General features: G+C 37.5%; 2 protein-coding genes across 2 annotated transcripts in view; one reads left to right on the plus strand and one right to left on the minus strand.

The window, feature by feature from the left end:
- LOC149322367 (cholesterol transporter ABCA5-like) overlaps positions 1–15335 on the plus strand; it is a 70950-nt gene extending 55615 nt beyond the window's left edge. The window contains exons 27-39 of the mRNA XM_089540434.1: positions 1686–1751; positions 2748–2839; positions 4091–4214; positions 5073–5190; positions 5278–5369; positions 6503–6678; positions 8131–8206; positions 8301–8395; positions 9572–9691; positions 9809–9958; positions 11685–11764; positions 14668–14723; positions 15063–15335. Of these exons, the coding sequence (XP_089396560.1) occupies positions 1686–1751; positions 2748–2839; positions 4091–4214; positions 5073–5190; positions 5278–5369; positions 6503–6678; positions 8131–8206; positions 8301–8395; positions 9572–9691; positions 9809–9958; positions 11685–11764; positions 14668–14723; positions 15063–15170 (1353 nt within the window). The 3' untranslated portion in view covers positions 15171–15335. The remainder of the gene's footprint in view (positions 1–1685; positions 1752–2747; positions 2840–4090; positions 4215–5072; positions 5191–5277; positions 5370–6502; positions 6679–8130; positions 8207–8300; positions 8396–9571; positions 9692–9808; positions 9959–11684; positions 11765–14667; positions 14724–15062) is intronic.
- Positions 15336–18488: 3153 nt separating this feature from the next.
- LOC149322368 (ABC-type organic anion transporter ABCA8-like) overlaps positions 18489–25621 on the minus strand; it is a 104580-nt gene continuing 97447 nt past the window's right edge. Inside the window, exons 37-39 of the mRNA XM_089540445.1 lie at positions 25457–25536; positions 23382–23437; positions 18489–20004 (exon numbers count right to left, since the gene is read on the minus strand). Coding sequence (XP_089396571.1) covers positions 19906–20004; positions 23382–23437; positions 25457–25536 — 235 coding nt within the window. The 3' untranslated portion in view covers positions 18489–19905. The remainder of the gene's footprint in view (positions 20005–23381; positions 23438–25456; positions 25537–25621) is intronic.

Raw genomic sequence — 25621 nt, forward strand, 5'->3', positions numbered from 1 at the left:
TATTTATTATTATTATCTGTCACTAAGGCAGGTTACAGACTGCCAAAAAGCGGCGGTCTGCTGCCACCGCCGGTTGCAGCGTCCGGGAACTGCAGCAGCCAAACGGCATGGTTCCTGGACGCTGCAAAGAAGGAGCGCGAAAATTGCGCTCCTTCTTGCACCCCGGAAGGGACGCCGCAAGTGCCGAAGTGCGCACTCGTGGCGTCACTTCTGGCGTGCGACGTGCGGACGCAACGCGTCCGCTATGTCAAGATGGCGGCAGCCGTGTGGAACAGCCGCTGCCATTTTGTATGGACTGGGTCTGTATTAGGGTTAGGGATGTCAGGAAGTGATGCCCCTTTCTAACCCTAATACGGACCCAGTCTGTATTTTCAGGCCCGTCTGTAACGGGCCTATGTTTGTCACAAAATTATTTTTTTTCATATATTAGAAGTTATGGCACCAAAAGTATTTTATGGGTTATGTGGATTATATTTTAATGTTTTAGTTTTCACTTTGTTTTCATTTTTAAAGTTTTATTATAATAGGCCTGTATTTTTATGTCTTATGCTTAGATTTTTTTAATGGATTGTTTATGGATCTTAGCCAAAAGAGGCTAAGAAAAAAAAGTGCGCTGACTATTATCTCAAAAAGTTAACACCATAAAATTTGTTGTTGTTGTTTAAAAAAGAGGGTTAGCTGCTAGCATGCCAATTAATTGGTGTATTGGTATTCTGAGAACTGCTAGGGCAGTGTCCTACAGGCCACAAAATAGATTGGATTCCCTCCTTCCAAGGTTGTAGATGAAATTCCAGCCTCATTTATTTTGGCCTTGGACCCCCTTTCCCTGCATGTGGAGAAAGTGTCTTAGTTCTTATCTCCCTATGGGCTGAAATAGATGACCTTTAAGGGGCAGCTTTAAGCCGCTCCTTCCGAAACCAGATTGGGGCTGTGGCATGTAAACACCATTCTCCCAAGCTGCCCAGAAGGTGGTTTAACTTGCCAGTCTGTTTTGGCCCCATGTTGAAACTCCAAGACCAGGAGAGATAAAACATTTGTGGCTCTGGGTTATGGCATGGACAAACTGGGGAAGGCCTCTAACTTGCAGGATGCATTGCACACCCTCCCTATCCCCTATCTAACCCCAGCCTGGGACAGAAGATTGACCAGAGGAACATGAATACTCTCAAGGACATTGTTCTTTAAAAAACAACAACATAGGAATAGAAACTCCTTCATCTCTGCTCCATTGACAGGAGACAGATAAGGTATCAAATATATAAGGCAGCTCAATTTAACATATCCTAGAAAATACATTAAGTGCCATGCCGAAGAACAGAAAGGAAAAGAGAGAGTAGTTCTCTGTACCTCTTTCTCATTGCTGCTGAACCCAAATAAGATAAAGCTATAGATGACTTTCAGTTCCTCTTGCATTTCCTGATGCATCAAGAAAAGTAGAGCAGCCTCTGAAATGATGTTGAAATCAGCCAGGTTTTTCTGACTTGTGGGGGTTGGGTGGGATATTTGTTTGTCTTCCACAATTCTCTGTGTTAGGGTTATGCCTGCACTGTAAAGAAGCATGCTCTCCAAATTCACTCAAGAAGCATGTAAAACATTTTCTGAAACATAATTGTATAACTTAAGTTAGAATGACCTGAAAAAATCATGAGAAGTGTTATTAAAATAAGTATTTGTTATCTTATTAGGTAGTCCAAAAGCTTGGTCAAAAGATAGAAAGGAGTACAGATATATTGTTGGCATCAGCAGTAGTGGTAAGCAGTATATTTCTTCTTACAAATTCAGCACACTGGCTTTTTGTATACACTTTGTCAAATAATGAGAAGCTTTATTGTTTATATTGTGCAAGTTACTATTCCTAATTTGTACAATGTTTTGATAGTTTGCAAAAGAATTTAGTCAGGATAATCGTGGTATTTTAGGATGTGGTAGTAAATTATTGCTGTAATTTTATGTTGTGATGCTTCCACATTGTTTACCCTAAACTGGTTTTGGAATCTTCATTGAATGGAATAAATGTACATTTTCCAGAACACTGATTCCATTAAACAAATAATTGAAAGCTGATGACGTCAGAGCCAGAGAAGGAAATATTCTGTGATAAACCCAGATGCTGAAAACAGATGGATCACTTCTCTGGGCACTGCTTCTATCAGCCTGGAAGTTATTAAGCCAGTCTGTGCTTCCATTTGCCAGAAATCTAGAAGCCTACTTACATTTTACCTATTCACAACAAGATATAGAATAATAGAAGTGTAGAATTGGAAAGGACTCAAAGAGCAATCTAATCCAGCCAGTGCAAAAATCTGAGCCTAAAATGTTCCTGGCAGATCAGCCATCGGAATACATTTTTACAAACTTGAATAAATGTACCACCTTTCAAGGCATTCCATTGTCAAAACAAATCTTACAATCAGGAAAGTCTTCCTAATGATCAGTTGGAATCTCCTTTCTTGTAATTTGAATGTTTTAGTTTGGATCCTTCTCTCTAGAGCAATGGCAAAGAGCAAACTCTGAGACAACCCTTCAGATAATAGAACATAGTTATCATGTTGCCTCCCAATCTTCTCTGTTCTAAGTTTCTCAGTTCCCTCAGCTGTTCTTCATAGGGTTTGATTTCCAAACTGTTTAACGTCTTGGGCTGTCTCCCATTGACAGGTAGTTGAAACAAGTAGCTGAATCAGTTTATGCTTACAGATGCAGTTAATAAAGTTCTTTTAACTAATTCCCATTTTTATCATTGATTTTAGCCTTATGTTCAATGTGTGATTTGGCTCTTTCTTCTGCGCTATCTTGAGGTCAAACGTGGAGGGAAATCAATGAGAAAGGACCCATTTTGCAGGTCACACTTTTGTTTATTGTAACAACCTCTTGTTTGTTTGCTTGTATTTCCCTTTGGAAAGTCATAATTCAAGGGACTACATCAAAGCAGAGTTGGCCAGGAATTAATTCCAATAAAGCACACGCTGCTGCTGGCTCAGCAAAGAGAGTTTACTGCAAAGAAAGTCTACTCTCTGCAGAGAGAGTTTAGTCACACTCAGTCAGAAAAGATGACTTGCTATAATGAGACAACCTTTTGAGATATTTTGCCATTTAGGGGCTTTTTAATGAAATTGTTTGCAGGAAACAGCATGTGTTTTTTAAAAAGCACTGTTTGTATGCAAAACATTGGTGGGGAGCTTGTGTAGAAACAAAACTTGCAAACCATTTTTTCACAAAAAGTCCTGAATTTTTTTAAAAAATATGGAAAAAGTAATCTCTCCTGACAGTTGAAATGATTCATGCAAGAATGAAATAAATGGGTCTCCAGCCTTTGTCAGTGGAGAAGTCCTTTTATCACAGGCTGACCTTTAAGGCTTTGCCTGCAGAGTGGTCACTTAGGATGGTGATATTTTTAAGGATGCTAGTGGAGCTACAAAAAGTCCATGCATTACACCCTAGAAGCCTTTTTATGCATGATCCAAGAGTTGTGCCCTTGGAGCATAGTGTGACATGAAGAAGCATTCAAATTGCAGGTTCATCTTCTTGGGATGGCAGAACATCTGAGTGTGACTTTTATTGTACTGTCCTAGCAGTTTTTATCATGTCTGAATTACTTGTAATGGTTTGTCTTATTGTAACAACCTCTTTAACTCGGATTTAGTTGTAGCAGATGTATACCATGCTAGTGAATTTCACAATACTGTTTGAAAGGATATAGTGACATTTTCCATGAAAAAAATTGCAGGAATCTAAATCCAGCATCCCTAAACTTGATCACTGCTGGAGTGAATCTTTAGTCCTTTCAGCTTTGCAGAGGAAAAGATTCACAGCTGTTCCTGCTCTTTCAGCAGTGATGACACCAAGAATCTCAGCAGTGGGAACCTTTGCAAGTGCTTACTGGTGGTGGAGTGAAATCCTTTGTGTGAATGCACATCCAGTCCATTTGATCAGCCAGTTTTGCCACATGGGCGCACTGTCTAGGCAACTGTCAATTCACCTTTATAGGCAGACTTCTCCTGTATACTAGGTCTGTCCAGTTGAGCTGAATAGCGTATTTCTGTCACTTGTATCTGTTTGTGAGCAGAGACTTAACATTCTTCTTTGTCTTCAGAACTCCTGTAAAACTCCGTCCATGGAAGCACCAAGATGTTTCAGAGGATGAGGATGAGGATAAAGATGTTGTTGCTGAGAGGCTGAGGGTTAAAGAGATGACAACTTGGCAGAGTGCTGAGGAAGTAAATCGTGCTATTCCCCTTTTAAACTTTATGAATGGGTTGGCACTAATTCCTGTTGTAAGGTAGCATGGGCAAGGGAAGATTTGCCCAGACACTTACATACTGCTGTATTTACATAGAGATCAGGAGGCAGCTGGTGATGGGTCTCGCTTTGAATATAAAGGAAAGAAACTTTTAGTACAATGGCAAGTTCTCCATTGTTATAGTAATATGGCTGACCTCCACAGGCTGATTTATACTTACAAGTAATTTAGTTACCATTTTTCTCCACGCAGTCTATCGCATATATGAAACCATATTAGATAAGCATCAAAATATGAAATGTAAACTGAGCTTTACACAAAGACCTTTAGTCATTTCAATAGTGTATTATTTGTTATTGTATTAAGGAACTCAAGGCAGTTCTTGAACAGTAAAATAAATCTGGCTAAAAACATAGCAAAACAATTAAAATACCACTTAAAAACCATACATTGAACAATATAAAATCATTAAAAGCTTACAAAAGTTTAAAAAGAGTACTCCCACACACACACATGAAAAAACTTGCTGCAAACACTTGGTCATTAAAAGCCTGATTAAACAAGAAAATTTTTGCCTGCTGGTGAAAAGAGAACACTTCCCATTGTCTGTAACTAATTTAACATCAGAAATACCTGTAAGCTGTCTTTCTGTGTACACAAGCTTGTTCACAGTTGAGGTCTCTTTAAGTGATCAATTGATCCTCCAAACTGGAAGGAGGCAGTATTGCCCCATTAACTGACTGACTGGGAAGAATTTTCCCTTTCAACTATGTATTTGTATTATATAATCAAACTTTTTCTGTAATAAGTGATATGTTATCTTTGGCTTTCTTAGAAACCAGCAATTTTGGTCAACAGTTTGCATAAAGAATATGACGAAAAGACAGATTTTCTTCTTGGAAGAAAAATAAAGAAAGTGGCAACAAATAATGTCTCTCTGTGTGTCAAAAAAGGTTAGCACTAATTCCAAATCATTTAACTTTTACAAAATAAATGATAACTAAACCTGCAGACCTTATATGTCTTCTTTTGCTTTTTAGGGGAAATATTAGGAGTGCTAGGTCCCAACGGAGCTGGGAAGAGCACACTGATTAATATTCTAGTGGGAGAAGTAGACCCAACATCAGGCCAGGTAGTCAACTGTAAACTAATCTGTGCATACCCCCTTCTTCCCATGTTTTCCCATTAACCATTACAAGAATCCTTATCCAGAGTAGATTTTACATGTCTTTGTGGCATAGCAAAATTAAAATTTAATATTTTGAAGATGCATACATTTTGTTGGTTGGTGTTTGGGGTAAGAGTTGTTTGATTCCACATCTCACAAACATAGCATAAAAATATATACAGTTTGCATTTGGAAGTCTGTTGATTTCTGGACTTGCGATATCCTAAGAACGAAAGTCAGAAAGAAAGAGAAACCTGCATTAAAGCATGTGCATATTTGAAAAATGCTCAAAACCCACTGCATATATTTATGAAAAGTACACAAACATATAGTTAATGGAGGCATGCATTGGTATGCATTCTATTGAAAAATGCATACAAAAAATGGAAACCAATTATTTTTCCTGGGGTGGGTTTGGGAAATACAGTATAAAAAACTAATACGGAAAGAATTGGGATTTGGAAGAGGTCTCTAATTTCTGTGTGTCTCTAGTACACACAAAAAGAGGTGTGCCTACTGTTGACAGTGACTGTATATATGAGTTGGTTTTTTTGTTTGTTTGTTTGTTTGTTTTTTTGGGTGTTTTTTTTTTTGGTCTCTTCCTTGAAATTCGTAGACAGTTGTCATAACTGTGAATGAAAAATGTCTGTAGAATGTTGGAATTACAAAAATACAATTGAACTGAAGAAAACAACATTGAGTTATGAAAGGTTTCAAGTTTATATTTTTCTGCCAACATAATGATGGAGAGTAAAAGTGGCCATAAAATGGGTTCTCTTTGATAAGAGCAAAGACTTTGCATATCTACTCAGAATGACATACCATTGAGTTAAATAGAATTTACAGGTGCAAATAAGATTGCAACCTTACAGCCAAAATAGCCACTGGAATGTTATGACTGCCCATACTAAATAAGAGGGTTATCCGAATGTTCCTAATAAAAATGACAATGTGGTAAAACAAATTAATAATTCATGAGCTAATCTTTCTTGTTCATATTTTAATTCAGCTTTTTTATATAATCAACTTTAAGTATTTTCCAGCGTGTTAACAGCAGCTTTCATATAAATATTGAGTAAGAAATGGTGTATCCACAGGTGCTGATGGGCAATAATTCTGCAGGTGAAAATAACGACAATAATTCCATGAGCTATATAGGATACTGTCCACAAACAAACCCACTTTGGCCCAATATCACACTGCAAGAGCATTTTGAAATTTATGGTGCAATCAAAGGAATAAGCGCTAGTGACATGCTAGAAGTTGTAAGATGGTAAATATATTTTAAGCACTTCATTTTCATAAAGATTAATTGACTTTTTTTCCTTTACTGTGATGTGTATTTCCTGGAAATGATTGTTGGCTTGAATGTTTAAAAATGCAATGAAACATTGTCTAAATCCATTTGGTAGTCTCAACTAGAGTATACCCATTAATTCAATATGATTTACATAAATGTTGACTTGCCATTCAACAATTGATTCAGCGGATCTACGCCAGATGGCACAGCTCTAGGTAGGTGAGATTCCTGTATATCGAAGAAGAGGGAAATTATGGGGCAGCAGGGAGGGCGGGGACAGCTGTACTGTATCTATAGCATAACTTACAAAGGTACAGCATTTTCATTTTTCAAACCAATTCACACATCCTCCATTCGTGCACACATATCTCTATTTAATTTGTGCCTGCAACTTTGCAAGGTAACTTTCTATCTCCTAGAATTGTTCAGTACTTGTACAGTACTTTAAGCAGGTTCTTCAGCCCACTTCATTTTATTTTTTTAAATATTCAGAAGATATTTTCATTAAGAATATATTCTTTATATATTTGTTGGCATAATCAAGGCACAGGGTAACAAGGCTATCAGGTAGCAGATAGTAGACTGAATCCATTCTTTTAGACTGTTCTTTAAACCCAAATTTTTTCACACACACACACCATTTTTATGTGCATGGTGCATGCATACCTTGTAATCTATTAACAAAACTGTTCAGAATATTCATCTCATTTAATATTCTGAACAGACATAACAATGATCTTAAATTATTTATGTATTCAGTTTCTAATAAAATAATACTTAAGTCAACAATTAGTATTCATGATGGAAATAATTATTGTAAAATGAGGTTTGGCCTATAGGTGTATCTTTGCTCAGTGTACAGATACCCATTTGTAATATCCAAGAGCTCTGCTCAGATCATTCAGACAGGATGGTTTAAAGTAAAATAACGTCTTAAGAGAATAAAAAGCTAATGCAGATGGAACACAGAGAACAATTTTTGAGTTTTTTAGCTACATGTTTAATGGCTTTAACTTCAACTATTTATGATTTCAATTGTTTTTTTAAAAGTGTGGTGTCTTTTTTATTATTTAAATTAATTTCAGTAATTTTGATACTTACTGTCACTAGTCCCAGTTTCTGCCGACCTTGCAGTTTGAAAGCATGGAAATGCAAGTAGATACATAGGTACCACTTCGGTGGGAAGGTATTAGCGTTCAGTGCAGTCACGCTGGCCACATGACCAAAGGAGTAGTCTTCAGACAATGCTGGGTCTTTGACTTAGTAATGGAGATGAGCACCATCCCCTACAGTTGGTTATAACTAGACATTCATGTCAAGGGACTACCCTTACCTTTACCTTTTCTCCTAGAATGCTTACACATTTAACACTGTAGTGACACAACCCTCAAGACAACAAAAATACTGTACTGTGTTTTTCTACAGCATCACTAGTGCACTTGATCTTAAAGAACATCTACAGAAAAAAGCAAAGAAGCTTGGAGTAGGAATCAAACGAAAGGTATTTTGTAAAAAGTTGAATTGACACTATGTACAGTGTTAAGTAAATGGCTGTCATATTCACCTTTCTTTTTTATTACTTCCTTTCTTTTTAGTTATGTTTTGCCTTAAGCATGCTTGGTAACCCTCATGTTACCCTGCTAGATGAGCCCTCCACTGGTATGGATCCTATAGGAATACAGCAGCTATGGTAAGTACCACTGAATGGTATGGAGCTTGTTTCTTGAAACAGTATCACATTGAATATGTATATTACTTATTTTGTAAGTAAATAATTCTCTCTTCTCTCTCTCTCTCTCTCTCTCTCTCTCTCTCTCTCTGTGTGTTGGGCAAAACTCGTCAATTAGCTCCCCATCTTGGTATTATAGAACAACTATTATGGTGTGAAAAGCCTCTTCATTTCAGTTCTGACATTACATGTGGCAGAATGGGGACTGATTCTCCTCCTCTCTTCCCTTCCCACTTACAGTTCCAAAGCAGACTGACACCATGCCTATGAGTGTTTTTTTTTTATCTTTATCTTTGATGTGTTTATGTACTTATGGCCAAACGATAAAATAAAAATGTTTATAATTTTTTTATTTATTTTTTAAAAAAAATTTGGTGTAATGATGCAAACAAAATTAAAAATAGGCAAACCAACATGCACGGAGTTAGTCTGCTTTGGAATAGCGAGTGGGAGGAGGAGGAGATTCATGCTCCCTCATGGTTGTAATGCTGGAACTGAAGGGAAGAGGCTTATGTCCAAACAATGCAGTCATGGGAAAGAAGAGAGGTGTGATAAGAAATTTTTTCAAACACAATTGCCATGAGACATGAGGCTGATGTGATGATGTTCTAAATGGAGTGGGGGAAACAGACACCACTGCTGCCCAACCTTAAATGTAAATTGTTCACAGATAGCATCTGATTTTGCATTGACGTGGACTTGCAGGTAGTAACTTCCAATCTGTTGTTAAAACTAATATTGTTTTTCAAATATCAATGCAATTACTGTTAGAGTTTATCCCTCCTGATTATCTGCTTTTGCAAAACAAAATTTCTTTGTGGTTTCTGTTCAGTCTTTAGTATGGAATCAAATTTGTGCAGATGAACTACAGAATCATCCAGTTCTGTTTGGATTGCTATTCTGGGGCTTAGGTCATTGGTTCTACCTACCATTTTTTTCTGAAACAATATAAAAATGTTTGAGTGAGCTAAACGAATTGGAGGACAAACATTTTCATAATCAAATATTCCATTTGAGAAAATTCCAGTAGTTGGTCTTATATCTCTTAGAGGCAGGTATACAGAAATTCATTCAAAGAGCAAGAACTTGCAGGTTAACCAGTTGATTTTTTTATCTACTGTTTGTTACATTTTATAGGAAAGCAGTTCGAGCAGCCTTTAAAAGTAAACAGAGAGCAGCGATTCTGACAACTCATTATATGGCTGAAGCCGAGGCTATATGTGATCGAGTAGCTATCCTGGTGTCTGGAAACTTGAGGTAATTTTTCAACATAACAGGCAAATAAACTTGTAAAGTGGCATGAAGATTTTGATAGTACATTCACTTTTACTTGCCTTTTCTTTTTTCTCCATACACCCCTCAAACAATGGGTAGGTGTATCGGAACAGTTCAACATCTCAAGAGTAAATTTGGCAGAGGTTATCTCCTAGAAATGAAATTAAAAGAAGTGCCAGATATATTGCAGAAGGAGCGTCTTCAGAGGAAGATTTTGCACATGTTTCCAAATGCAATTTGTCAGAAAAGGTAAATTTCAGAAAATATCTGAGCATTACAGGAAATGAGGATTTCATACTTTTTTTTTTTTGCTAAGAAAAAACTTACAAAAACACACTTGACTATCCCTAGGAATAACAAAATAATGTTGCAAAAATGTTGGGCTTTTGTTTTCTTATTTCACTTCAAGAGAAGTCCTCTCCTACCTGTCTGGTTCCTGCATGAGAAGTTTTATCTGAGATTTCACTTCCGAACAACATCTGAGGCACCCGTACAGTTACTCTGTTGAAACTGGTGCCACGACCTGGTTAACATCATGGATCAATATTGCAGAAAAACAAATGCTAAACCATGTCTTTGGGACTACAGCATGTGTTTGCTGTCTTCATGGCTGTCTCTTTCAGCCCTTTGTGACCCTTTTTGTATGGATGTCTTTATCCAAACTCACCATCAGACACTAACGATAACAAGCACAGCTGTAAATCCACTGCTGCCACAAGTCTTGACCTTGTCACCAACATAATAGTGTCATGACCCAAGAGATGTGTCTGTACAGGTTGAGTCTCTCTTATCTGAAATGCTTGGGACCAGAAGGGTTTGGGATTATTATGATTTTTAATACCACGCCCCCCAAGCCACCTGGAAGCTGGCCTTTGAAGCTGGCTGAAGTGCTGGTCTGTTCCAGTCCTTAGGTTTCCTAAGGCTTCAGCCTTTCTGAAGGAAACAAAAATATTTAAATATTAAAACTACCAAAGCCAAGCCTGTTAGGGTTTAGCTTTAAATTAGCAGAGTAGCAAAAATGTGCTTTTGTCTAACTATGGGCTGAAACACACTGGCAGCTTCAAGCCAGCTTGGGGGTGTGGCATTTAAACACACCATGTCTCCAAGTCATCTGGAAGTCACACCGGTGATTACACGCCAGGCAGCTTCCAGGCAACATGGGAGTATGGCATTTAGATGCCACACACCCTGGAGCCAGCAAAAAAAACTGGCTCCAGAAGCAAAGGGGCAGTTTTTTTCACCCCAAGTAGGAGCGGATTTTTTTCCACTTCTATTTGGGGCAGAAGCTGCCTGGATTGGGGCCGCGTATCTGTTTTCCATGGCCCCAATCCAGCCTAGATGGTGAGGCTTCAGGCGCCAAGCCACCCACCCCATTGGGGCCATCTGTTTTGCCCCCTAAGCTTTCCTAAGAACTGAGACTGATTCCAAAAACAACACAAGTAATTTGCAGTTCAAACAAAAGTTTACAAATTGCTTTAATCTATATTTTCATAGAAGCTATATCTTAATCTAGCTAGTGAATAGTTCAGGTAAAAAGAAATCTTTATCTCACCATCTTCCCAAAGAAGATTCAGAGAGGAGGAAGATGGAAAACAAGCAGTTCAGGTGAAATCTTTAGAGAGAATGTCTGTTAGTCCCAAAAGGGGAGTGACCTAAGTCACAGGGTTAGTTTGAATAAGAGAGAGAGAGAGGAGAGTTTGTATGCAGGAAATCCCTATCTACAGTATCTAAGGAAGGGAAAAGAGACTGCAAAAATCTTCCAACAAAATCAACACCTCTCTGTCCCAAAGCAGACTGAATTTGATCTTTGCAAGTTTTGCTCGGTTAGAATATTTGGATCAAACCAGATCCAAAATAATTGTACCTGTTCTCCTATATGATGACATTGTGCAAATATACCCAATCTGTGTTTTATTCAAGACATCTATAATCATCATTATTGTGGCATGTCTCTTTTGTGTCTCTTTTTTTGCAGTTTTGCTTCAATTTTGGCATATAAAATTCCAATGGAAGATGTCCACTCACTTGCACAATCTTTTTCTAAACTAGAGGAAGGTGAGGCAGCAGTCTACTCAGTGAACTAGTTATTGTGGATCCTCTTGAGTTTTCTATCTTCTGATAATCAGAACTCACCCTGTTCACTTCCATCCCCACCTTTGCATCATCTCTTAGCAACAAGATTCTGTATAACCATATCCCTTTATCCAAGCACATTTTATAATCTGCCGTGCTATTTTAGTAAATGAGATTTCAGTTTGCCTCATGGATATGCATTCCACCTGACTTGCTCTCATCAGGTACAATGAAATTACTCAAACAGTAGATCTTTAGACCCCATTTCATTGTGCCTGATGAGAGCAAGTCAGGTGGTGTAGCAGCAAACCCTAGAGCAGTGATGGCGAACCTATGGCATGTGTGCCAGAGGTGGCACTCAGAGTCCTCTCTGTGGGCACACGTGCTGTCGCCCTAGCACAGAGTTTGCCAGAGTTTCTTACTAGAAAGCCAGAGGGACGTGGCACTGTGCAATAAATAAGTGGGGTCTGGGTTGCAGTTTGGGCACTCGGCCTCTAAAAGGTTCACCACCACTGCCCTAGAGGCTCTAGAAATTACGCTATCATTTTCTCACAGCGATTAATTATGATTGTCTAGTCCTACCATCCGTACGATGTTCCATAAGTTCATAGTGTGCACATAAGGTGCAGTCTGTACTGTTATAATGGCTTTCCCAGTCACTGCAGTGTTATGGACAATTGGGGCCAAGAACAGCTGTGAATGTGGAATGTGGATGCCACCATGATATCTTTGATACTTTGGAGAGATCATCTTGGTTGGAATTCAGACAAAAAAACAAACAAGCTTCATTTATATACCACTTCATACCACCTAAGCAATGTCTAAGCGGTTTACAACTGTACGCTAATTTGCCCCCAACAATCTGGGTACTGAGTATTGCACATATTAGTAATCTAGAGTTGTGGATCCGTAACTGATATGTATTCAAAAGCCAATATATTCATGATTGTGGCACTACTGCTACAATCATAAAGGTCCTCAATCCTGGTTTATAGCAATTTCAATAGCAGCTTTATTTATATACCACTTCATACCGCACTAAGCAGTTTACAACTGTAAGCTCATTGACCCCAACAAGCTGGGTACTCATTTTAGCGACCTCAGAAGATGCAAGACTAAGTCAACCCTGAGCCCCTGGCTGGGATTGAACTCACAATGAGGTTTGTGGTTTGTGAGTGAGTGGCTGCAGTACTGGCATTTAACCACTGTGCCACGAGGGCTACCAGACAAAAGTTACTTTGAGTGATTGAGGTCTGTTCTCTGATCATTTGAGATGCAACAGAGTGCCGTTTCCACCCATCTCCTGCCAGCAATCTTAAATGCAAGGAGGAATTACAACAGGCAACCTGTTCACTGGACCTCATTGATGGGGGGGTGCAAACATCATTCTGCTGCCCCCCACTCAACAGGAGTTGCTTACAGTGGCTGATGCTGGTAAAGCTGCATAGTGGGGTAGGGCATTGACCCAGTAAATGCCACTTAATTAAGAGGCAAAACTGACTCCCACAAAGGGGCAGTTTGAAGCCCCCCTCCCCCCCGATAAAGCCAGATTGGGGCTGTATAGGCACACGTTTTCAACCACTCCTTTTTCGGCCGCAGAAAAGCTGCCTTTAGCGGATCTTCCGTGGCGGCTTCCTGGCATGTTAAGGGCTTGCAGTGTGTAACTGCGAAGCCCCCAAGACGCCTGGAAGCCAGCCCACGTGTGGGCAGCTGGGCAGCTGGAAGCTGGCTTCTGGGCAGCTTCAGAGCATGTGGTGTCAAAAGGGTGCAAAGGGGTGGTCTGTATACTAAACTAAAGTATACTAAAGCAGATGATCTAAAATCTCCACTCTTGTTTATAATTTGTAAAGTTGTTAAGAAATTATCTGTACAGATGTTAAGAGCTAGAATCCTAGATCCATTTGTGCCCTGGTGGCACAGTGGTTAAATGACTGTACTGCAGCCACTCACTCACAAACCATAAGGTTGCGAGTTCGATACTAGCCGAGTGCTGAGGATCGACTCAGGCTTGCATTCTTCCAAGGTCACTAAAATGAGTACCCAGTTTGTTGGGAGCAAATAACCTTCTTTCTCCTCACCTTGCCACTCATGCCCTCCGTTCTAGTAGTCAAGGTCTTCTGTCTCAGCCTAGGATTTTCACTGCCCCGTCCCAGATTCATCCCTTTTCAATTGCTGCCCCTCACTCCTGGAATCTCCTTTCCCCACGAACACGGCTCATCACTTCTTTAACCAGTTTCAAAACTGAGTTGAAGACCATCCTGTTCAGAGAAGCGTTCCCAGGCATTGAGTGACTATTATTTGTTACTTGACATTTTTAATTTGTTGCCTGCTTTACTTTATTGTACCCTTTCCTGTATTGTTATGTATTATTTATATGTATTATGCTATTATTTCTTAGATTGTGCACCATGGGCAGGTTTACTTTATCTTTTTTATTGTTTGTATGTACAGCACTGTGTAAATCTACAGCACTATATAAACAAAGCATCATCATCATCATCATCATCATCTTACAGTTGTAAACCGCTTAGACACTGCTTAGGTGGTATGAAGTGGTATACAAATGAAGCTGCTATTGCTAAATAAACAGAGCATAGCTTTTCAAATCATGCAGCTCATCTAAGGTGACCAGGCAATGTCCAGGTGCAGCCCTGCATCAAGAGAAAAGAAATACTTTACTGGATTGCTAGAAAGTCTTTGGTGGTCTGAGATGGCAGCTTCATTTCTCTTCTGCCACTGGCAGAACTGCGGACAAGATGCTGCCTGCTCACTCATACATATGTCACTAGCATGATTCTATACTACATGTAGTTTTAAAATTCACATTCAGCCATTTTGATTCCTGCCACTGAGGACTAAACAATTCTTTCTAACATTTCTAACAGCAAAACATGCCTTTAATGTTGAGGAATACAGCTTCTCTCAAGCAACACTGGAACAGGTAATTGACTTTTTCAAAAATGTAAGTTGTGTCCATGAAGAATACCGCCCCCCCCCCCCCCCAATATGTTTCAAATTTAACTTTGGTATTATCATATGGAATTCACAAACTTGCTTCAGTTCCTTTGAGGTTTTGTCACAATGATACGTAGTATTGCCTGGAACAAATCCCTTTACCCCATGTTCTAGATAAAAGGATTTAACACTATCAGATGAATTCTTCTGTCAGATTTAAAACTCTAATAAGTTGGGCTATCATTTTACCGGTATTCATAATTGAACAGAATTCAATGAAATGTGGTTGGTTTTAATGTATTCACAAAGTTTTTACTCATTTTAGGTTTTTGTGGAACTTGTCAAAAAGCAAGAGGAGGAAGACAGCAATTTTGGAACATTAAATGGAACAATTAGTTGGGAACGATCTCAGGGAGAGCGAGTTGTTTTCTAACCTGTTCTGCATTCAAGAGCATCATTTCTCTGTTGTTGCTTTTTAAAGATGGCATTTTTGCTGTTTTGGCATGTTCAGGGAGAATGATGAATTTGAAACATACACCTGAACATACACCTTCTTTGCCTTATTATTAATATTATATATATTTTTGAAATCCCTTTATTTTTTAATATTATTATTACTGATCCATGGTTTGCTTTTCTAATGAAAGCTTCCAATGCCTTTATCTAATTGTTTTGTTTGATAATGATAGTAGAAAGAAAGCACTATGCAATTTAATTGATTAAGGAGAATTTCTGACTTTCTATTTTATAAACTCCTATTGGATTTGTGCAGATATACATAATGTGTATCCACATGATTGGGGAACAGCAACAGGTAATTGGGTGCATCTCCATTTGCATGGAATACAACTCCACAAGCAAGCTATTCCTGTACGCAATTTTATTTATTTATTTATTTATGTCCCCAAGCTACCTGTCAAAAATCTTTTCTGATGTCCAAAACAACATAGCTTGTGGTACTCAGAGTCCCATTTGCACAAGGAAAAAGGATCCAAATTACTCATTATTTTTTGTGTGTGCTACATTTTTTTGAAGTCTGATTTTAAGATTTGCCTTGAACAAATACATAGAAAGATCATTTTCTGACATTAAATTACAGTCTTCTCCAAAAGAACTCTCTTTTAAAGAGCAGTTTGTCCAATTTCCACCACTGTATCACATGCACATTCATATGCCAGTCAAATGTTAAGATAAATTAATCTCCAGTCAGTTGTGGGTTCATGTACATCTTAACTTGTAATACACCATTAACCAAAATACCTACAAAGTAATTTTATGCTTCTTTTTAAAAGTTATCTTAAAATAATTTTGATGCAAAGCAGTAATGGAATTTTCTGTATACATTAGCATCTCAGTTTGATGGGGGTTTTTTAAATATAAAATAAAATACATACTCTATTAGGTCATATTATCTGGACATGACCTATAATATTACAGGACCTATAATATTACAGGCAAGTTTAGAATAATTAGCTCTTCATCAGCTTGTAAAACATATTCTTGCCTATGTCAGGAGAAATGTACCTGCACTTTAAGCCACTCTGAATTACTGCTTATCATTCATTTATATCCAAATGCATGTCTGGACATTGTAACCTACTAAAATGTATTTTCTTTTGAATGGTTTAAGCTATCATTATTGGAAATTGTCACAGTAAAAAAAACCAACTGTACAGTGCATGCAGAGATATATTGAAATAGAGTTTCCCAAGTAAACACTTTTACAAATGCTAATCCAGTAACCAAATGGTTAAATTTATCTACATTCTTATTAGCATATATTATAGCATTTTAAAACATTGCATTGTCTTGATTATATTTGCTGAGCTTCAACATACAGGATCTATTATATACACAGTAAGCAAACCTCTTGGCATTCAAGGTCTTACATATTATGTCTGTCTAAATATGGATCCAATCCAAAAATATTTAATGCAAATCGTGGTCTGTGAAAATTATTGCAATATCAGAAGGATTTCCATATATGTTAGGCTGAAGTACATTAAACCAGACCATTTTTAAAATAACTATATGACCGATGAGTAGTGTAGCCAGTGCAGCACATGCGCATCATATTTGATATTGTACAACTTTCTGCAGATTCTTCTGGATCTAAGTCTGATTCATTTCAATAGAACTTCATCCTGTATGAATGTTACAGCTGACAAATGATTACAAATTATTATTCATTATTAGTTGGCTAATATCTAATACAAAATATTAGGACAACTTCTAAACAACGGGGGATGGGGGGGGGGAAATCAGCACAAGATCTCAAGCTATTCAGAGAATTCTAAAAACCTATTGGAACAGTGGCCCTTAACTAACCTAAAAGACAGCAGAGGAAGGCCCATTTGCAGTCTCACCAGAGGAGCTGAAAGCAAGGGACTGGCAAATTAACCATTTGTAAGTTGTTTGGGGAAACTTTAGAGCTGAAGGGTGGGATATGAATACCCTAATAGAGAAGGGCCCTTGTGCATGTGTTATAACATGGTTATGTGCCTAATACTGTTCACAGTTACTATTGCACATGGAGTGTGGTGATGGGATACAACTCAACAGTTCAGCATTGCACATTTTTAATACAGAATTCAGATTTATTGATAGTCTGCTGAGCCTCAAAAGAAACATGACTTAGGCTGGCCTAAGGTCAACTCAGGCAAATAACTACTTTGATCTCTGTAGCATGCCTTCTGTTTCTAATTCTAACTGTATGGACAAGGGACTGTTCTTTAGGATATATAATAAAAACTTTTTTCCCACTACACTTTTTATGTTTTATATACCGAATTCTTGGGTTTTGCCACTTTGGGAAAAATGAGAGAAGGGAAACTTAGATATCTCAGACTGCCTAGTTGATCCATCTTTTATTTCAGAGTATATTAAGTAATCACATTTTGAGCAAACAAAAGCACTCAGCTTGTCCACACGAACAAGAAAGGAATTCACGCACTTTTGAACCTCAGCTGTTACGGCAAGGCTGAAACAGAGTGAAACCAGAATGAAGCCATGCTTCCAGATAAAAAACTGGAGCAAAATAATGCCTTTTTGTTCCACTCTAATGCTGAAAATATACATTATCAAAATAGCATATAAACAGCACAACACAAGTACAGGAAGGTGCAGGCAGCTTATGGAAGCTGTCTGGAACATGTGCCCTTGGTCTGATGAGACACAGCCACTGGCACCATTGCTCACCTTACTTTTTATCTTTCTTGTTGAGTATACAGATGAATGAGTGGCAAGATGCACAAACGACCTATTACACCAGCAAGCTGTCACACGCACCATGAAGTGAAATTATGACAAACACAGCAGGTCACCAATAATGAAATGGTTGCTCTCAATATAATCTAATATACAAGATTTAGAGCAGTAGATTTATATGCTTTAGGGTAGACAGTCATCTCTGAACCAAACCCCTTGCTAAACCCTAGTCTATCTGTATCTCAGACAAAATGGAGGTTTTGGTATTTGATTTTAAAAAAACCTACAAATAAATAATATGTAAACCACAGCAAAGTTGCTCTGGAGCAACAAAAAGTCCTACATTCTTGCCAATGAACTGGGTGGTGTTGGTATTAATATGTATAGTTGTGCCTTCTTCTGAGTGGAAGAAGATAATCCAGGTGAGGAGGCCCCCTTCCATGGCAGGAAGAACGAAAATTCAGAATCAGAAGCAATGGAAATTTTTAGAAAAGGATTCTGTTTAAAGGAACAAGCACTAAACAGTTGTATTTTCAAGAGTATATCATTTATTGTTCAAAAGACAAGATATGCAGTTCATATTGCTAATACTGTCCTTAGTTGCTATTGCACTTACTGTGTGATGATGGCAATCTACAAAAGTATTGTAATATTTCAACTCAGTATTGAGATTAACTGATAATTCTCAGTAGTGTGGGTTTGGAGGCAAATTTTAAGAATTTTGGAAGAATAATAATTGAGTGTACCTCAATTGATTGTGGATGCCATGAAAGGAAAACACTTGTCGGGTTGTAATCTCTTATTCTTGTTTTATTTTTACTGCCAGAAAAGGAAATGATGCTTGTGAGATTGTCTGTTTCAGCTGTCAAACTAACCTGATTGTTCTTGGGCACCTTGACTTGGAGATGGGAAAGAGCTCTTTTGCTTCTGGCAGCAGCATGTTTTGAACTGCTGCTGGGCGCCAGCAGCACTAGTAGTTGTAGAGTTGCCAGATTGGATATGTAATGGGGTTCTTGTAACTTTAATCCCAAACAGACTGAGAAGCAGGGCAAGATATCATAACATCCTGTCATGTTAGATTAAGGTACCTGTCTTCCCTTACTTTTCAAACTGAAACTTTCAGATGCAGTCATTCTCTCCCAAGGTGGCCTTTTCCTCTCTGCTGGAGAGCAGGAGGAGAGGGCAGAGAAGTGCCAAGTGTTGCTGATGCCTGGATGCTCCTTCTCCCACTTTCCTCTGGAGAAGCAAGAGTGTGTTGTGAGGGAACAGCTGCAGCTGAAAGACTGAGCTTGAAGGTAGAGGAAGTTAGGTTCCTTTTGTCCTTCTTGAGTGGGTTTTGTGGTACCTCAACCTTCTTTTCAATCTGTGTAAAGTTACAAAAGCCCCATTCTGTAGCCAACCCGACAACCCCACTTATGGCAAGCATATGATTAAAAACATTGTACCATGTCTGTTGGTTTCTTTCAATTGTATGTGCAGAAGACTATTTCTTTAGGTCACACAATTAAGCAGCTTTTTCCCACTACAGTGTTGCTGTTCTTGCCTGTCTGAAAAAAACTGATCCATTTTTTAACTCAGGTTATATTAGTATTATTAGAACAAAGTAAGGTACTTCACATTTCAAATTTATGACAATAGCACCATTTAAATGTTAAGCTGTGAATAATACATTTTAAGATATTCATGAATTTAACCCCACCACCACTCCAATTCAATTTCCTTCTTTGAAACAAAACAACAAGAACAACAACAAACATAAAAAGCACTTTGTTCTGATGAGATCAAAGTGTCTCTGAATATTACACATGTACATTACGAATAAAGTGGGAGGTAGCATACAGAGGAATATGCATCAACTATATTGCCCTTTCCCCAAGGGGATTCCAATATAAGATACAAACCAGATGTGACCTTACTGAGAGACAAACTGCTTTCTGTGAATGGACCAAGTTGTTACTAACTTAGAGATCAGCCTCCTGTAGATGCTTCCATTCAAAAGTTGTATCCAGGACTGTATCAGCATTATCTCGCTCTTGTTCTTTGCAAACTTCTAGGAAAACCTAAACAGTATCATAAAACTTTAGTTCAGGAAAATGACGAAAAGTTACTACATGTATTTTAAGAGGAGTTTTTAGTTGGAGGTATGGGCCATTCTACAACAAAATTAGATTGTGAGATAGATGAACTTTTTTTTTTAATGGTGATGTACCTCCAAAATGCTGACTGCTACTTACTCAAATTCTGTAACTGACAGTTGTGATCCATGATGTACACTTGAACATCTGACCAAATGGCCCCACTTGACAAAAATAAGGAAAGCTGCTCAAGCTTTCCAAAGCTTCTGTTAGATTATTTTTTTTTTTAAAAAAAAAGCCAAGCTCTTCTGGAGTAGGGAGAGATTCTTCTACGGCAATGCAAGGAAAAGGCATGGCCCTTTCTACTTTGTCCTTTTAAAGAATCACACAAAGACAGTCTATTTTCCTAGTGTTATTTCTTGAAAAGTTTTATACAGTGGGATTAGTAAAATTTCTTTAAATACTTTATAATATTTAGCTGAGAGTCCATCTGGACCTGGGGCCTTATTATCTTTTAAATTATTTATCGCTGTGCCTTTGCAGACGATTTAGTAGTTTTTCTTGAAAACCCAAATGTTAATATTAAAAATCTAGAGGAGATTTTAGATGAATTCGGGCAAGTTACAGGCTGCAGGGTTAACAGGAATAAAAGTGGCATTCTTACTAAAAATTTAACAGCTCAAGAAACTTTAGATTTAATGGGCAAAACGGACTTCCACATTGTAAAAACAGTTAAATATTTGGGTGTAATCTTAACTGAAAAGAACTCCGAACTATTTGAAAATAATTATACCAATGCTTGGAAAAAAATTAAAAATGATTTGAAGAAATGGAACAATTACCAACTATCACTAATGGGAAGAATTGCATGCATACAAATGAATGTATTACCAAAAATGTTATTTTTATTCCAAACACTGCCTATTATATACAATAAGAAGCCATTTAATACCTGGAATAAAGATATTTCCAACTTTCTATGGCAAGGAAAAAAACCAAGGATTAAATTTAAAATAATGTGTGATGTGAAAGAAAAAGGTGGTCTGGGGCTACCCAACTTTGAATTGTATTACAAAACATGTGTATTTACATGGGTGAAAGACTAGATTACATTGAAAAATAGAAAAATAATAGATTTGGAAAGTTATAATTTAAAATTGGGTTGGCATGCCTATTTAAACTACGAAAACTGTAAAGATAAGAAAATTTTTAACGAGCACATTTATAGAAAACCATTACTTAAGGTATGGAATAATTATAAAAAACATTTTTATGAAAAAATTCCAAGATGGCATTCTACACAGCAGGCGTTACATAAACAACAATATCTTAAACAACAATACTGGTTAGATTATGAGAGATTATTGTATAAAAAACGGGATGCAATTAAAATTAAATCAAGGGAGGATCTTGAAAGGGAGGGTTTGGCAATTCACTGCTTTAATTATAGACAAATGGTAGAAGAATTTAAAGAGGATGTAGCGAAATATGGAATAGAACTTGAACTGAATAGGATAGATAAAATTTGGAAAGGAGAGGAAAAGCACATGATTACAAAAATATATAAGATCTTATTGAACATCGAAATGGAAAATGAAATAGTTAAGAATAATATGATTAAGTGGATGCAAAATCTAAGGAAAAATATTTTAATGGACAGCTGGGAAAGATCCTGGATAAATACCCATAAATCCTCCAAATGTACAACTTTAAAAGAAAATTATATAAAAATGTTTTATAGATGTTATGTGACACCGGTACAACTAGCTAAAATTAAAAAATCAAGGAATTCTAAATGCTGGAAATGTAAAAGATCTTCTGGTACGTTATTTCATATGTGGTGGCAATGCAGAACTGTACAAAAATACTGGAAAGCTATTCATAGATATATTACTAAGTACATGCAAAAGTATATACCATTTGTTCCAGAATTATTTCTTCTAAACATAACTGACAATATTGGTGTAAAATTAAAACAAGATGAAATTAGTAAATTATTATATATGGTAACAGCAGCCCGACTTGTGTATGCAAGATACTGGAAGAAATCTCAAAGACCCTCAATAAGAGAATGGATTGATAAAATTCATGATTTTGCATTAATGGATAAATTATCAATGATATCAAATGGAAAATCTTCGCAGCAATACAATCACAAATGGAATTTTCTTTTAGAAAACTAAAAAAAAATTCTTGTCTTAGGAAAAGAAGTTAATGATATCAATACAAAGTTTAACTCATCTTCATTTAAATAATCGGTAGACTTAATTGTTTTGTTTTATATTGAGCTGACTATATATAACAGATGTTTATACTGTATATAACAGATGAATTTGTACTCTATATCATATCTGTAAACCAATAAAAATTATCAAAAAAAAAGACAGTCTATTAAGTCTTAAAAATCATAGAGGGAAGGTCCTCTACTAGTCTGTATAGGAACCGGAGAAATGTGCTGCAAGGGCAGCATCCTAAAAAAAAGAAGACAACTTCCATCCTGCGCTCTGAATGAGTCATAAAGGTAGGCCACACACAAACCTAGACTCTACCCTCAATATTGGCTTAATTTTCTCATTAATAAAATGACCCCATTACATTTGTTGTAGAAAAGTACACTCCTGCTGTGGGAAAAAACTCAATCCATCTCTTCCAGATTTGTTATAGGGATACCCCTTCCCTTTTTATTCAAGTAGGCTCCCAGTTTTACCTGTAATAGAGCAACATCACTACAGTTCATTCAGTTGGGGGAGGGATGGAGGATCCAGGAAAGCAGACAATTCTTTTCCCACTCATATTTTAATTTTAGCAAGGAAGAATTTGTGGGCTTCTAATTTTGATACTTGGATTAGCTTTCTCCCTCTTCCCAGTTCTTTTCTGAGTCTTTTCTGAGTCTAGCTCATGAGAATTTTACTAGCATTTTTTTAAAAAAAATTAACATTACTTATCCTAGCTCATTGGAGTGAGTTAGGCTAGGAGAAGGGTGGATTAGTGAGCTTAGGGCAGGTAGGAGGGAGGTTAAGGAAGGAAGGAATGTAGGGTATAGGAAGGAGGAATTGAAGGTTTTAGAAGATTTAGAAGAGGAGAAGGGAAGAGGTGATAGATAAGAAGAGTGTAGAGGAATGTTGTGAACAAATGGTTGCTTAAATTGGTGGTTGCTGATTTGTCGGAAATTTGTACGTATGTAAATTGTATATTGTTTATTTGTATGTTGTATGATTGTTACAGTTGTTAGTATGAGTTTTAAGCATCAATAAAATTTTAAAAATTTAAAAAAATTAACATTACTAGCATTTCTAAATATGTAATGTCTGTGTTTTCTTGCTACAAATCCCACCATGTAATTATATTTAAAGAGATATTACCTGCTCCAAAGTGTTCAAAGAAAAGCTGTATTCTCCAAGGTTGAAGCTCTGTTTAGCTGTGTGGTTACAAAGTTAAACCGATTATGTTCTGTTGACTTAGGATTCATTCAGATGATATTTTCTCTCACCTTGGTGATGGTACATGATTATGCCCTTTATGGTTATGCATCCATGCCTTACTCACCTTACTCTGCCTCCAGTAACCCCACATGATTATATGGAAGCTTAATATTTCAAGGAGTAACTATTATGTGCATGCCATACCCGCTTCCTTAATGTGTTGTATACCATTAATTTTAAAAAAGTGTTACTACAGCCATAGGATGACAAGCAGGTAGGAACCTAAAGAGTCAAGGGGCAGCAGGTGATCTAGCACCTAAGTAAACATTATTTACCCTCTATTTTACTGATCAGCAGAAATTGCTCTAGTGAAGAAATGTCCATTGTATATAATTCCGAGGGGAAAATTGTTAAGAAGGTTATTGGAAATGATTAACTCTTTGAATGGGTTATCAGTGGAATACCTATTGGAAGATCGGAACCCACATATAACCAAGTTAATGGCCAATTTTCTGGTGGAGGCAACAAGACTATGGCTTAAATTTGAATAACGATCCTGAGGTTTTATTGTAAATTTTTATTGTAAATGCATGTTGTTTTTCTATGCCTAATAAAGGTTGACTGACTGACTGACTGACTGACTGAAGAAATGTAATATATGTAGCCATCAGACATACACAAATGCCTCCCCAACAGTTGGGTTATTGCAGTAAAACATAAACAGTATCATAAACCCTCAAGGGATAATTTCATTTGGGTCAGATTAATGTCCTGCTAGGAAAATGCTTCCAAAGCTGAGGTACACCCAATCCTGCAAATATGACTTTTAGCAGTCAGCAACACAATTAAAGATGCCACCAGATGGTTGCTCAAAGTATGGAGATCAGAATCCTCTTAGGAAGTTACAAATGCACAACCCTGAGTTACACATTCATTATTGATTAATATTCACAATCCCTGTGCATGCCCTAGTTCAGGGGATATACATAGATGTGAAAGTCCTCCAGTTGCAGCTACTGTAATTGACAGGTGTCCATTCCCCTACTGCTCAAGAAGTAGCTGACTGACATGTCCACCTCTTTTGCACAAGAGATAATCAGTGCAAGGGGGAATGGTGACCTCTGCCTGTTGCAATGGAGATCTCTCATGTCCTTTTTTTCTCATTCTCATGATGGAGCAGAAAAATCTTGGGGGGGGGGGGGGGGTCATAGATATCCTGGAACAGGGTTGGCCAGGCATGTAGTCTGTCTTCTTGTACTCACTTGGGTTACTGGACCATTGGCACTGCCATAGAGACAAGACTGCCAATGCAGATTTCCCTTTCAGATATCCAGGGAGATCCATGCCTTTCAATGAAGGATGGTAGTCAGAAGCTACAGAACTACAGCTAAGTGGGCTCCAGATTCACTACAACCCACCAGGGTCTCTGGTTGTGTATCCTAATCTGATCAAGTACCCAGCCAATGTGATAGCTGAAGGTTGGTGTTTCATTGTGAGATCTCACTTTGTTACCCCTGCTCCATTTCCATAGAGGAAGAGGAAAAAGAAACAAAGGAAAGAGACAGTAGCCTCCCAACTGGACTTAAACCTCTTCATATTTAATAGGATGTATTTCACAAGATGGCAATGGCAAACCACCTCTAAGTATTCCTTGTCTAAGAAAAACCTTATGAAATTCATGGGAACTCTGTATGTTAACAGGCGACTTGAAGGCGCATGCACGTGCGCGCGCGCGCGCACACACACACACACACACACAATTATATAGAACATCTAAGTTGTAGCATAAGCTTTCATTGACTTTCATTAGTCTACTTCACACTTATCACACAGGAGGCAAGCATCCTCCTCCCGTGATTAAATCACCATTAAATCCTGTTAATAGCACAATTGTAGTGAGGTCTGTATGATAATCTTTACAGTTAGTTTCAAGGGTGCTATAAGATTCCTTTGCTTACTGATATTCCAGACTAACAAGACTAGGTCTCTAAATTGGACATCTGTTTGAGACGTACCTTCCTCTAGCATGGAGAATGCTTTGGAGAGAGGCAGTGCATCTTCCATTGGGACCTTGTAGACCAATAAAGTAGATATTCTAAGAGGAAAAATAAAAAAAATCAGATGCTAAATATAGCTGCACTCCAGAAGAGTGTAGGCAGAGTAACCATAATGGCATGCCC

Source organism: Sceloporus occidentalis, unplaced genomic scaffold (genome assembly GCF_023333645.1).
Source record: "Sceloporus occidentalis isolate IW3139 unplaced genomic scaffold, rSceOcc1.0.p SCAF_1, whole genome shotgun sequence".
Taxonomy (NCBI): Eukaryota; Metazoa; Chordata; class Lepidosauria; order Squamata; family Phrynosomatidae; genus Sceloporus; species Sceloporus occidentalis.